At 41.8% G+C, this 14,770-nt stretch overlaps 1 protein-coding gene across 1 annotated transcript in view; it reads left to right on the forward strand.

The window, feature by feature from the left end:
- LOC148363332 (neural-cadherin-like) overlaps window positions 1-14,770 on the forward strand; it is a 233,605-nt gene that overhangs the window by 121,958 nt on the left and 96,877 nt on the right. Inside the window, exons 9-12 of the mRNA XM_088340974.1 lie at window positions 271-439; window positions 1,688-1,858; window positions 5,915-6,087; window positions 13,274-13,441. Of these exons, the coding sequence (XP_088197100.1) occupies window positions 271-439; window positions 1,688-1,858; window positions 5,915-6,087; window positions 13,274-13,441 (681 nt within the window). The remainder of the gene's footprint in view (window positions 1-270; window positions 440-1,687; window positions 1,859-5,914; window positions 6,088-13,273; window positions 13,442-14,770) is intronic.

Consider the following 14,770-nt stretch of genomic DNA (forward strand, 5'->3'; position numbering starts at 1 on the left):
GTTCATTAGAGGTAAGGAATTCAATAGTGGCAAAGACAATGCTGCTGTATCCTCCACTCCAGTGTTTTTACTTGCACATATGTGCTCTACTGCGTCTGGGGCAGATGATAGAGACACTATTGTTTTGCGAAGCCTTTGCTGCAGCTCCCCTCATCATAATTAGTTGATCTTGTTTGATCCTCGGTCTGGCAGCATCTTACCTCGCTCAAAACGGTTATTTTGTTTTCGGAGTGTCTGGATTGTTTACTTTGCCTACCATACTAATTTCAGTGCCAGCAATATCGGGAGCAGGCTTCGGTGCTGGAGAACCAGCCAACGGGTACCTTTGTTTTACAAGTGCATGCCAAGGATGCAGATGAAGGAGCAAATGGAAAAGTAAAGTATGGTTTGATACACAGAGACAGCGTCCTGCCTGCTTTCCGAATTGATCCCGACACAGGTAATACATCAGCTGGCCTACTGGTTTTATGTTAAATCATTGTTCAGTAGTTCCTCAGCTTCTGTCAACCCAGCTTGAACTGTTATTTTGTATTTCCTTTTTTATCTTTTGGGAAGTATTCTTACATATTTTGCCCTGAAATTTTTGAGTGGTTAGAAGTAAAAAAAAACACAAAAAAATCATTGTAAACGACAAAGATATAAGATTCCATTATTTCATCAACAAAATATTTAGAGTATAAATAGTTATTTCTTACCCCAAGGGTTATTTACTTCAAAGCAGTATGACAATTGAGGCAAGCACATTTTATTCATAGCCCCCACTTGACTTTGCTTGTGATGTGAGTTGGTTCATATGTCAACTGTTAAAAAAAACAAATAGTAAACACAATCAATGCAAAACATGAACATCATAATATTTTCATTGTTTACGAATTATAGTGTTGTGCTTAAAAATATCCCATTATCATCCATGATGATAGGCTCCAAGTGTAGGCTAAATGATAAAGCATAATATTGAAAAATAAACCTAAATATTTGGTATTGACACTGATCCGGTCCACTTGAGAAAATAAAGCCTGGATTGATCCCCCGGGCCAAACTGAGTTTGACATGCCCGCTTTAGACTCAACATCATCATCTTACTGTCTCTAAAGTCAATAAAAACGGTCACTTGTGCATTTCTTGAGACCATTCTTTGTTTTTTTTGTTTTTTTGTCGATTTACACTGCAAACATTATTTATTACTGCTACTGACATTATTTTTCTATTCTAAGAATAAATATGCTTTAAATAGGCAGTTTCCTTCTAGTTGGATAGTATTTAATGTTTGCAGTTTATGCTATAAAAACGTGATTTTTGCAATTGCAACAATACAATTTTTCTCCGAAGAAATATCTTGAAACTACAACAATTACAGCTCCTGTGAGATTGAAGTAAGAAACAGGGTTCGTAGAGCTTTTAAATGGCCAAATTCAAAAACTTTTTATGGATTTTCAAAGCCAATTTTTCATTTATAAAGTACCATTAAAATAACACAGCATTAAAATTCAAGCTTTTTCAATTATTTCGAACACCTGTACGAACCCTAAAGAAATGTATTCTTGCAGTGTAGGTAAAACAGCTTGCCCTTTTTTACTTTCTTGTTAATGATGTGTGCATGTATCAACAGAGAACAGTGGAATGTATCGCTGGTTTTGCTTGTAATTTCATGTGTACATTTGACAGTTGTTCTCTTCTGTCTGTCCAGGAGTGATTGTGACGTCGCAGATGTTTGACAGGGAGGGCCAAAGAGAATATTCCATTACCGTGACAGCCACTGATTGGGCCGAGAGACCACTCATTGCAATCTGTCAGTTCACCGTACAAATATTGGATGAAAATGACAATAGCCCCCTGTTTGAGAACATGCGCTATGAGTGTAAGTTATTGATTGTGATGCACATGCTACCTCAGTATTATAAATTTGAAATCTGTTTTCAAATTTTACTGGAAACTAATGAACTCCTCTCATTGGTAAGTTATTGGCTAGCTAAGGTGACTCTTATTTTGAGACGGATGCAAAAATTACGCAGATTTATTACCATGAATTTAGTCTCATATCCATCCATCCATCCATCCATCCATCCATTCATCCATTCATCCATCCATCCATCCATCCATCCATTGTCTTCCGCTTATCCGAGGTCGGTTCGCGGGGGCAGCAGCGTTAAAAGGGAAGCCCAGACGTCCCTATCCCCAGCCACCTCCTCCAGCTCACATGGCGTTCCCAAGCCAGCCGAGAGACATAGTCTCTCCAACGTGTCCTGGGTCGCCCCCGGGGCCTCCTGCCGGTGGGACATGCCCGGAACACCTCCCGAGGGAGGCGTCCAGGAGGCATCCTTATTAGATGCCCGAGCCGCCTCAACTGGCTCCTCTCAACGCGGAGGAGCAGTGGCTCTACACCGAGTCCCTCCCGGATGACTGGGCTTCTCACCTTATCCCTAAGGGAGAACCCAGCCACCTTGCGGAGGAAACTCATTTCGGCCACTTGTATCCGGGATCGTGTTCTTTCGGTCATGACCCAAAGTTCATGACCATAGGTGAGGGTAGGAACGTAGATCGACCGGTAGATCGAGAGCTTTGCCTTTCGGCTCAGCTCCCAGTTTAGCACGACAAACCGGTACAGGGTCCGAATGTCGGCAGACGCTGCACCGACCCGTCTGTCGATCTCCCGTTCCATCCTACCCTCACTCGTGAACAAGACCCCAAGATACTTGAACTCCTCCACTTGGGGCAAGACCTCCTCCCCGACCCGGAGGGAGCATACCACCCTTTTCCGACTGAGAACCATGGCCTCGGACTTGGAGGTGCTGATCCTCATCCCGGCCGCTTCACACTCGGCTGCGAATCGCTCCAGCGAGAGCTGAAGATCACGGCCTGAGGAAGCCAACAGCACCATGTCATCTGCAAAAAGCAGTGACGCAATGTTGATCCCCCCAAACCGGACTCCATCCCCGCCAAGGCTGCGCCTAGAAATTCTGTCCATAAAAGTTATGAACAGAATCGGTGACAAAGGGCAGCCCTGGCGGAGCACAACCCTCACCGGGAACGAATCCGACTTACTACCGGCAATGTGGGCCAGACTCCGGCACCGGGCATACAGGGGCCGCACAGCCCGGATAAGACTGTGTGGTACCCCATACTCCCGAAGCACCCCCCACAGGGCCTCCCGAGGAACAAGGTCGAATGCCTTCTCCAAGTCCACAAAACACATGTATACCGGACAGGCAAACTCCCATGCACCCTCAAAGACCCTGCAGAGTGTATAGAGCTGGTCCAGTGTTTCACGGCCAGGACGAAAACCACACTGTTCCTCCTGAATCCGAGATTCGATTCTACTCCATAGCATATGAATAACCTACTCTTCTCGTCGGCTGAAAAATAGTCTGTGTAATATAGTGTAATAATCTGTGAAGCCCTTTGAAACTCTTCGTGATTTAGGGCTATACAAATAAAAATTACTTGACTTGACTTGACTTGACTTCCTGGCGGACCCTCCTCTCCAGTACCCCTGAATAGACCTTACCAGGGAGGCTGAGAAGTGTGATTCCCCTGTATTGGAACACACTCTCCGGTCCCCCCTCTTAAAGACGGGAACCACCACCCCAGTCTGCCAGTCCAGAGGCACTGTCCCCGATGTCCACGCGATGTTGCAGAGGCGTGTCAACCACGACATGCCCACAACATCCAGAGCCCTAATGAACTCTGGGCGGATCTCATCGACCCCCGGGGTCCTGCCACCGGGGAGTTTTTTGACCACCTCGGTGACTTCAACCCGAGTGATACAAGAGCCCAACCCAGAGACCTCAGGCTCTGCTTCCCCAGAGGAAGACGTGTCGGTGGGATGGAGGAGGTCTTCGAAGTACTCCGCCCACCGATTCACAACGTCCCGGGTCGAGGTCAGCGCCCCATCGGCACTATACACAGTGTCGATGGCACACCGCTTCCCCCCCTAAGACGCCGGATGGTGGACCAGAATTTCCTCGAAGCCGTTCAGAAGTCGGCTTCCATGGTCTCGCCAAACTCCTCCCACCATCGAAGCCAACTCACCACCAGGTGGTGATCAGTTGACAGCTCCGCCCCTCTCTTCACCCGAGTGTCCAGAACATGCGGCCGCAGGTCCGACGAAACGACGACAAAGTCGATCATCGAACTACAGCCTAGGGTGTCCTGGTGCCAAGTGGTAAAATGGCGGCGCCCTCTGTTGGCTGCGGCTGCATCGGCTCGCTACAACGGGTCAGGTGTATCGACATTTCGTTCTTACAAAAGAATGACAATACAAAGGAAATTATTATTATTATTATTATTAAGTGCATATATGGACACCCTTATGTCTGAACATGGTGTTCATTATGGACAAACTATGACGGGCACAGAAGTCCAATAACGAAACACCACTCGGGTTCAGGTCAAGGGGGGCCGTTCTTCCCAATCACACCCCTCCAGGTCCCACTGTCATTGCCCACGTGAGCGTTGAAGTCTCCCAGCAGTAAGAGGGAGTCCCCAGGGGGCGCGCTCTCAAGCACACCCTCTAAGGACTTCAAGAAGGGTGGGTACTCCGAACTGCTATTTGGTGCATAAGCACAAACAACAGTCAGGACCCGTCCCCCCACCCGAAGGCGGAGGGAGGCTACCCTCTCGTCTACTGGGGTGAACCCCAACGTACAGGCGCCGAGCCGTGGAGCAACTAATATGCCCACACCGGCTCTGCGCCTCTCACCACGGGCAACTCCAGAGTGGAAGAGAGTCCAACCCCTCTCGAGAGGACTGGTACAAGAGCCCAAGCCGTGCGTAGAGGTGAGTCCGACTATATCTTGTCGGAATTTCTTAACCTCACACACCAACTCGGGCTCCTTCCCTGCCAGAGAGGTAACGTTCCATGTCCCAAAAGCCAGTTTCTGTAGCCGGGGATCGTCGCGCCAAGGACCCCTCCCTTGGCCGCTACCCAGCTCTCTGCGCACCCGACCCCTTTGGCCCCTCCTACAGGTGGTGAGCCCATGGGAAGGGGGTCCCACGTCGTCCCTTCGGGCTGTGACCGGCTGGGCCCCGTGGGTAAGGGTCCGGCCACCAGGCGCTCGCCAGCGGACCCCACCTCCAGGCCTGGCTCCAGAAGGGGGCCCCGGTAACCCGCATCCGGGCGAGGGAAATTGAGGACCAACGTTTTGTCTCATCATAAAGGGTCTTCTGATCTGCATTTTGTCTGGCCACTCACCTAGGAGGAGTCTCATATATATATATATATATATATATATATATATATATATATATATATATATATATATATATATATATATATATATATACAGTATACATCATTTGCACCGCTTATCTTCAGAACACCTTGTAAAAGTATTGGCTTCCCCCAGAGCTTTTTGACACTTTTTAGGCTTCAAACTTTTCGATAAAAACGAAACAATGTTGCAAAATCTTCTTTTATCACATCCCTTCTTTGAACTTTTCCACAACTTTATCTTGGACCTGCATGGTGTGCTCTTCGGTCTTCATAATGCTGTCTGTTTTCTAGTGTTTCCTTTCACAGACCCATCACAGAGCAGGCACATATAAAATGAGATTGAGTGATTTAATGTGTATTAAGGCAAATATTTTTGGACATTTAAAATGGGCCGTGCAAAAAATTAAGGTAGTGCTTCCCAGTGGTAAATGATAATAGGAAGAACTTCCTGCAACTGAAAATGTAAGCTAGATATTGTCATTTTTCCTCGACAACTATATAAGGAGATATTTGTCTCATTTTTAAACATTTTGTATTTAAATCGCAGGCATATTTTTGGCTCTGCAAAATACATGATTTGTACCGCATTTTTTTCAAGTTTAATGATAACGGGAACATTGGAAAATTGATTTTGAAAGTGATTGAAATTTGCTTAAATAATGCCATGGAAAGTTGTTATATCCCTGTGTTTGTCCTCTGCAGACTATTTGAGAGAGGATACTTTGGTCGGTACAAGTTTTTTGCGAGTGGTGGCCTACGATGTTGACTTTGGCACCAATGCAGCCGTCACTTACTCAATGTCAAAGGGGCAACCAGATTACTTCAAGGTCAATGCCATCACTGGATGGGTGTACGTCAACCAGCCGATATCACAGGTCAGTTTCATCAATGCTGCGGTGTCACACAGTAACACGCAAAACTGGAAGCAGATATTCTGAAGATGTTACAGGCATGAAAATCTCTCACCTTCGGAAATCAGACTTTGAAGGACATGGAATAAATACATGGTTAACTTTATCTTAGTATTACTCAGTCAATACTGTGCCCCCTCTACACATTAATTTGTTCCCAAATCGAGTTATGTTAGGAGTTTCTCGGATCTCGGCCAAATGTTCCCCATAAGTATAACTGAAAACCAATTGATCCATTCCCGGCCTTACCTGTTTGCTATATTTCGAACACAGCGGCTTCAAATATGGTGCTGCTTATTCTTTTTTTTTATGTGGTGGCACCAAGGAAATTGGCATGCGCTCTAAATACAAAACACTGTGGTGACATCAGGAAACACTTTTGACTCCCAGAGTCTGAAACTCATGACAAAAGTTACCGGACACCAGGGCAGAGAACTCTGAAAAGTTGCCTGCCCAGCCATAAAGTTGCCTGCCCCATTTTTCCCAACTTGGAACACAATAAGATGACTAATCGCAAAAAAAAAAAAAAAAACATTGTTGCAAAGTATGAAGTATTGATCATCAGAATATATAACAGAACAACTCTTTAAAATTAAGTTTTTTATAAATCTACTTATAACATCCATGACATGTTTTCCATTTGCCATCAGTATGTGCCTGTATTCACTCATCTTCATTCATGCAATGTTCGCGTTGCGTCGTCTGCTACAAGCCACGTGAACTCCTCTTTCCACGATACTTTTAATGTACATTTACGTTTCGTAGTGTCATAAATTTTGCTTCTTTTAAATCTTTCTTTGAGGTTTTGGCTGGATTCCTAACCACTTTACCACTTTTTCTTCTGTTCTCTGTGAGTCTACTTTGGAAAATGATACCCAAATGCACGACCTTATAAGGTTCGGGAAAGTCCGAAAGCACGAAGTTATTTGATGCAGGCTTCTCATTGGCTGCAGAGTAGGCAAATTGACAAACAAAACGACATTTCCAATTCGAACGAAAACGTAATAAAGAAAACGTTTGTATTAAGCTACCATTCCATCGTGTTTAAAAAAAACGTTTTGTAAGTTGTACACCCGACGTAAAAGATGCAAGCCCCGGGCGTCCGGGCACACGTTATTTCAAACACTGTTGACTCCCTTCGAGAGAAATCAGTTCATGATTTGCCAACATTATTTGTATAATCCTTTACAGCAGAAAAATAGGAGGTGTAGCAGTACAGGTCGCTAGAGTTTCCTTTGATCCTGAAGGAACAATGAAAATTGAATGCAATTGGTCCATTACCACAGCAACAGCCAATTACAACAACACAAAAATAAACATCTGTGGTGCAATCTGACCCTATTTTCTGCAGTAGGGTTGCCCTGTCGCTGTCGTCTAGAAATATACGGCTCGATTTTACGTGACTGAGCCCTAATTCATGTTTTATTTCGCACAATAGTAATTTTGTGCCCTCCGTTGTAATCGCAATCTTAAATGGTCACAAGTGACGTAAACAACTCTGAGCAGAACTAAAAATGATGCAGGTGAATCTGACGTTGTGTGGGGCCACAGCGCCCTACGGGTTCTGTAGCCAAAGGAATCAATGTCAAATTCCTTATGTAGTTGGTGTGTGCTGGGCTTCAAATGTAAAAACAAATATATGTGAATTTGTTTATTTTTATGGTTGTTTAAGCCTGCAGCTTAAAATCGGGTACGGCCTGTTGAAAGACCAAATTGTGTTTTGTTCTTGCAGAATTTACTGTAATTTAACAAAATAATACATGAATAATCTGGATAGAGCACTCAAAATGAGTTATTTCCACGTATCGTATTGTTTTAGTTCACGAGTGTTAAAGTGACGTCTGTTTTTTTCCACTGATTTTGATATGAAATTAAATCTAAAAACTTTGCCGACCAAAGTTGTTGCACATTTAAAAATGGTTGCAGAATATTGTAACTATACCCTCTCATTTCTGCTGTATTGATGAGATTCCTAAATAATTATTTGATGTGTCCTACTCTCACATGGTTGATAGGTGATATGATTTCATTCACAATCTGTGTTTGTGTAAATGACTGTCTGGGATATTGGGTGAGGAGAAAAGGGTAAACAATATCAAATGTTTCTTTAAGTATCAAAACTTGCGTTTCTTTTCCGTTGAAAAGTCCTGTATAAATAAAAGGGATTGTATTTGATTTATATTAAACAGATCTGGTCCCCAGCATTTTTATGTTCCTCCCATAGTCTTAATTTGCAGAAAACAAGTTTTGTGGTCGATATTTACATCACAACAAAGTTTCCAATAGGAATTTATTAAGATAGCTGCACTGATTTGTATTCCAAGGACAGTTGAGGTTTGCGTACAGCGTTGAGAAAATGAATGGCTGAATTTAATAAAGGTTGCATTGAGCAGAGGGTTTAATGTCTATTGTTTTCCTTTCAATCATTTGAAGCAAAAATAATGCAGAGGTTTGGATAGCTATTAGCATTTAGAAGTCTTTCTACAACGGCTTCTTTGTCCACATTGGGCATTGTTCCTTAGTTTCACACACTAATTGCCCTGGTTTAAAAATACCAATTCAGTTATCACTGTAAAAGAGAATCAATTTTTGATATATGACTTTTTTATATTGACTATTATTATTCCAGGATTCGGGTTATTATTAAGTGCTCGGCCCTCATTTGCATTGAACATATGGTGCAGCTTAGGTTTTGCCGTATGCAGGCTTAACAAGTTCTTATAAGACGGAAAAATGTACTGCAATGCCTTATAATTCAATTAACAACTCACATGTGGTTGAATGGTTGTTAGGAACCAAGTTGTACCTTAGTTTTATTATGACCACTGGAAATGTCTAATTCAGTCAGCATATTAAAAACTGATCAGGAGGAATTGTTTAAAATTCAAAATAATAGCTCGTGGTTCCGGGATTCCTTAACGGCATAGGTCGCCGGAGCACCACTGAGTATGCAACCCTAGACAGCTCTCTCCACTGCTTACGGTTCCTAGCCTGAGTTTGGGTTGTGGCAAAGTTGGCACCTGTCCATTCCTTGTCAGCCCGGTTATTTTTCTTTCTTACTCTTCTGGGCATTTGAAATGTGGCTTTAAAAATAATCTGGGCCAGTGCTGATTATCTTGTCCACAAAGACCTAGAGGTTTCTCTAGTGTTGTTGAAACTTCTCGCATAGGATGTGCACATAAAAAAACTATTCTATGGTGGTCTTTTCCCCCCTGAAACCTAACTATTTGAGCATAGTTGGAGGTTTTCTTTTTTGTTTTTCGTTTTTCTTTGCCACACCTTTTTGCAAGATGTATATAGTTAGTTTACCACTGTTTGAAATGAGTCCTGACATGATGTTGGCGGTTCCTGGAAACTTTCTGTTCTTAGGTGAGTAAATTGCTCCCTCTACTTCATTTCAGTCAAGACCAGCTTGGTGGCCTGGGGTTGGACACCTGCCCAAAGACTGTGAGGTCACAGGTTCGAGCTTTGGCCGAGTCATACCTACGACTGACAATAGTGGTACCCATTGCCTCCCTGCTTGGAGCTCGGCATTAGGGGATGGAATTAGGGGGACTGGTCACCTAATGACTAGTAAAACCAGGCAGAATACAAGACATAACAAAAAAAATCATTTTATTGGATAGGGAAGTTGTCACTTTCCCCTTGGCTGGAATGCTTAAGGTCTTCAGTGTACAGATGCTCCCCTACTTACAAACGAGATACAATCCGGACGAATGTCGTAAGTTGAATTTGTTCGTAAGTTGCTTCAGTGCTATATTTTGTATGGAATGTATGTTTAAGGTTTATATAAGTATGTTTAAGGTTTATATAAGCATGTTTAAGGTTTGTATCAGTGTGTTTAAGGTGTGTATAAGTAACCTGTGTTGTTTTTTACTGAAATATAAGCATTTAATTAAATAAGATGCTACAAAGAAAAATAAAGTAAAGTTTAACGTACCTTTGGAAGATGGGCTTTTAAGAGTTAGGCTACTTCCTCCTCCGTGGTAGAAAGTGGCTGAAAAAAAGCTCTCCAACCATTTTCTCAACCTCATCAAGCTTCCTCATTCCACTTTCATTTCAAATGATACAGCTCGCCTCTTCTTTGCACTTTACACCATGTTGAATGGATTCACGAGATATTATGAAAATAAATATATCAAACTTCTTAGCGCGCTGGAGATACAGTACAGTATGTTGACACACAAACAAGGGACTGTGACAGGAAGAGGAAGCTGGATTTCTTCTATGAGGTGGATGCTGGGTGAGCTCTCACAGTGCTACACGTAGCTAGCTTCGGAAAGGAGCTCTACAGTAGTCCTGTACTCGGAAAAAGTTGGTAGTTCACAGAATATGCAGTTCTCTTTGATCCGGGCGACGACAAAGCCAATATGAAAATTGAGCTATTGTTGACCATTATATGGTGTGTCTTGAGCAGGGAAAGATTAGTGGTGCCCATCCCTCTCCAGGCCATTTTTTAGGTTGGCATTTGTTCCCCCACAAATATAACACCTACAAAAAATACTTTGATTACCGTAATTTCCAGACAATAAGTCGCACCCAGGGCAGCACAGTGGTTAACGCGTGTCGAACATTCCTGTGTGGAGTTTGGATGTTCCCCGCGTGCTTGCGTGGGTTTCCTCCCACATTCCAAAAACATGCGTGTCAGTTTAATTGGCCGGTCCAAATTTTCCTTATGTGGGAATGAGCGAATGAATTGTCTGTCTTTGTTGCTCTGCGACTGGCTGGCAACGAGTTCAGGGTGTCCCCTGCCCACTGTCCGAAAATAGCTGGGGTGGGCTCCAGCAACACCGCGACCCTACTAAGGACAAGCGGTGCAGATAAAGGATAATGGAAGTCACACCCAATACATTTTTAAAGGGGAAAAAAATCAATATTGTGTACGCACATAAGCCGCACTTTACTATAAGCCACATGTGCCGGTGTGGACCGTGGAAGAACCTTGGTCAACCACTTTTTCTGCGTTCACATAGCTTTCAAGAATGTGTTCCAGTTTATTTTTATTACCCCTGAAAGTTTGTTGGAACTTTTTACATTGCTCCAGTTCTTCCCGCTGCTGTTTCCAGCGTCTCACTATTGATTCATCAAGGCAAAGTTTACTGTTTCTTTCTTCATCGGCCAACACACTTGCTTTTAACTCGAAAGCGTCATCATATGCTTTTATTTTTGCATTTTTCATGATATGGGTCAGTTAATGCTATTGTATTCATATATAACGTGTGTTGCACCGTGCGTTAAACATCTTTTTCTATGCTGTTTATTGGCGGTTCCGACTTGCGTGTTTCTCAACACATCTCTTACCTTTTCTGCTTGAGGCCCCCTGGCAGTTATTAGACAAAATGAATACATTTGCGCTAATTATCTGCATAAGCCACCAGGTTGAAATTTTGTGATAAAAGTTCCAGTTTATGGTTCATAAATTAAGGTATTTTTTAACCTATAATAGTACAAAGACACCCAAGTTTGTGTTTCTTAATTTGTTTTGAAACTTAATGAAATCTCTTTCTATAAGGTCACAAGAATGAGGGATTTTACCAAGAAACAAATCAGATACATTCAAAATTGAAAAGTGTTCATATGAGGTGTTTTTCTTGAACTTGATAGTTTATCAAACACATTTTTAGAAGCAAATATTTGTTAGGAGATACACAAATGGCCCCAAGGCCGTAATTCGGACACCTCATATTTATCCTAAATAATTTAAAGTGCCGAGGAAAGTATAGGTCTTTGTTTCTGTTAAGGACTTTGTCCGGTTTAGTATTGTTTGGATATTTCGTTATTTTGTGAACCCATGGTTGTCACTCTCTACCTCATTATATTATTAAATGCAGTCTCTCTTTCTGAGCACCCCTCCCTCCATATCTTGCTTCCCCTACATGGTTCCATCACCCCAAAATGTGACACAGATACTTCAAACCTACCAAGACCGTGCCATCTCTCAAAACTGTTTGCCCGCACAAGGAGAAAACTAATCAAAGAAGCAACCAAACATTGTACATTAACACATTGGATGACCTGCAGGCATACACAGCTGAGGTGGGACAATGTGCATTAGACAACTGTTAGTTTTACTCCGCATAAATTTACCCAATGTAGAACGGGGTGGAACAGGGTGCTCCAGTCAGATAAGACCAAAACTGAACTTTTTGGGATGACTGCAAAGCGTCATGTGTAGCGGGAGAGTAACAATTCACATCACCCTGAAAACACCTAACCCTCTTTGTCAAAAATGGTTGTTACAGCATCATTCTTTTGGGTTGCTTTTCTTTAGCAGAAACTGGGAAGATAAAAGGTGATGGAGCCAAATACAGGGCAATTCGGGTAAAAACAAGTATTTTCTAGTCTGTAGGAGACCTGAGAAAGGGACACAGCTTCCCCTTCCATCAGGAAAACGACCCCAAACATTAATCAAAATCTACAATGGAATGGTTTCAATCTATCAATATTTCAAGAATGTAGAATGACCAAGCCAAAGTGCAGACCTCAATTCTAAAGAGCATTTGTGGGAAGATCTGCATAATGCTGTGCCCAAACAATCACCATCAAACTTTAAGGAACTTGAGCTGTTTTGTAGTAAAAAAGGGGAAAATACATATGTTTCAAGATGAGCAAAACTTATAAAGACATACCCAAAAAGTCGTTTGGCTGTGACCACAGCAAAAGGACAAAGTATTAACTCAAAGGGGCCAATATTTTTGCAACCCCCACTTCTTTATTTGTAGGCAAAATATAAAATGTTGAAAAAAATTGGTTTCTATTTACGAATGTGTCTCGCATGATTCTTAGAAAATATTTAGGTGTTTTTTTTTCAATAGGTGTGAAGGCTGAATTATGGCAATATGTCAACAATTTCCTCGAGCACCAATATTTTGCAAGGCACTGCACCATAACATTTGTTTTAGAAATGGACAATATAATAATGTATTTCACTGATTTTAACATGAACGAGAGTTTCCACGGAAATGGTTGTTGACTATTTTCAATCAGCTATTTTTATTAACTAAATATTATGCAGGAAAAAAAAAACTTGGAAATCGATGTGCTTTGATTATGTATTGATTTTATGTTTTACTCATTCTAGGTGATGATCAGGCAACTGTTTGCCTATAACTGATCTTGAACTTTTATCCTGTGTCACTGTTGAACCTAGACAAGTTATATAAAGCGTGACATCAGCGCAACTGATGGAGGAAACAAGAGTACGTCTGTGGAGCTGGCCGTCACCATCACCAACATGAAAAATCAACCTCCACAGTGGGAAGAGGAGAGCTACAGTGTCATCATCCCGGAAAACACAGCCAAAGACACAGCCATAGTGGTAATGGAGCGTTTCACAATTGATTGGAGAACACTCATTTAGGATTATCCCAATAGAGAACATGTTATTAAAATGTCATGATAATTTAATATTTAAATCCTCCCCCTTTATATAGTTTATAATTACAATATAAACATACTTTGGAAACTTAAAATGCTTCAATTTTTATCAAATGTCTACATTGCAAACTTTAACAGTATACAATGAATACATATAAATATTTCTATCACAACTACAAAAGTTCTTTCTATAGGTGCCATTGCTTTGGCTTTACTGTTCTATTACATATCCCCAAAAATATTAGATACAAAGTCATTATACTGACATTTGCTTCGGGGGGCATTTAACGCGGCACAACACGCAAGGTTGGAATATCAACACAGGCTACAGCGCCCAATGCTTTATAGTGTGAAAATAACATATGAAATTAAATATTGTGCACATGTGAACCACCAGTGTTGACATTTGTGGATGCAGTAAAAACCAACTTGTGTCATTCGGGTTTCTATGAGCCGGCTGTTAGGGGTGGATAAAGGTAGCCGGCTCCTCACCAATCAACAGCTGGTGCCCACCGAGACGCATTTTTTTCTTTTTAAGATTGGTCACTCTTCCTTTTTGGCGGATTCTATGTTATGAATTCATATTTTTTGGGGTATATTTATAAGGTGAGGTGCAATAAATATTATATGATTCTCTCTCTTCTTCTCCATTCAAGTAAGTCAAATACTGCTTAGAAAATCTCAAATTCTTTGACCAACAAATTCTTTTTAAAGTGACAGAAATACTTACTTTTATTATAGAGTAATTCAGTTACTAACGCTTACTACTCTTACTTTTTGGAAGACGTAGTGAGTAACTATACCTAATTACTTTTTTAAAGTAACGTGTCCAACAGTGTTCATTTTTAGCTTTTGATTAGCGGTCGCGCCCAGGACAATAGTATTGGTCTGATGCAAGTACTGTACTTGCTTAGTATTGATAATATCAATATTTTGAACGATCCGCTCACCCCTATTGGATCGGTGAACTTTTCATGTGTCTTGGCTCAACAAACACTCCAGATACTCCAGACAAATTTTGACTGTGGGCTTCAAAACACTCCAAATTGTCCGTCTCCTGTTTTGGGTGATGTAAAGTTGTTGTTTTTTTTCCAGGCATGATGTATTTCAAAATATCTTTTCAAAAAAAGAACAAAATCGGCATACATTATGCACTCACTTTTGCCTCATTTATTTCTTTGCTTCTGTATTAGCCACGCCCCCTCCCTCACACGCTCATTTACTGCTAGAGACAGCCAAAATATGTGCATATAAACCAGTGCTTCTCAAT

This window comes from Urocampus carinirostris, chromosome 7, assembly GCF_059441175.1.
Source record: "Urocampus carinirostris isolate Australia breed hairy pipefish chromosome 7, RoL_Ucar_1.0, whole genome shotgun sequence".
Lineage (NCBI taxonomy): Eukaryota > Metazoa > Chordata > Actinopteri > Syngnathiformes > Syngnathidae > Urocampus > Urocampus carinirostris.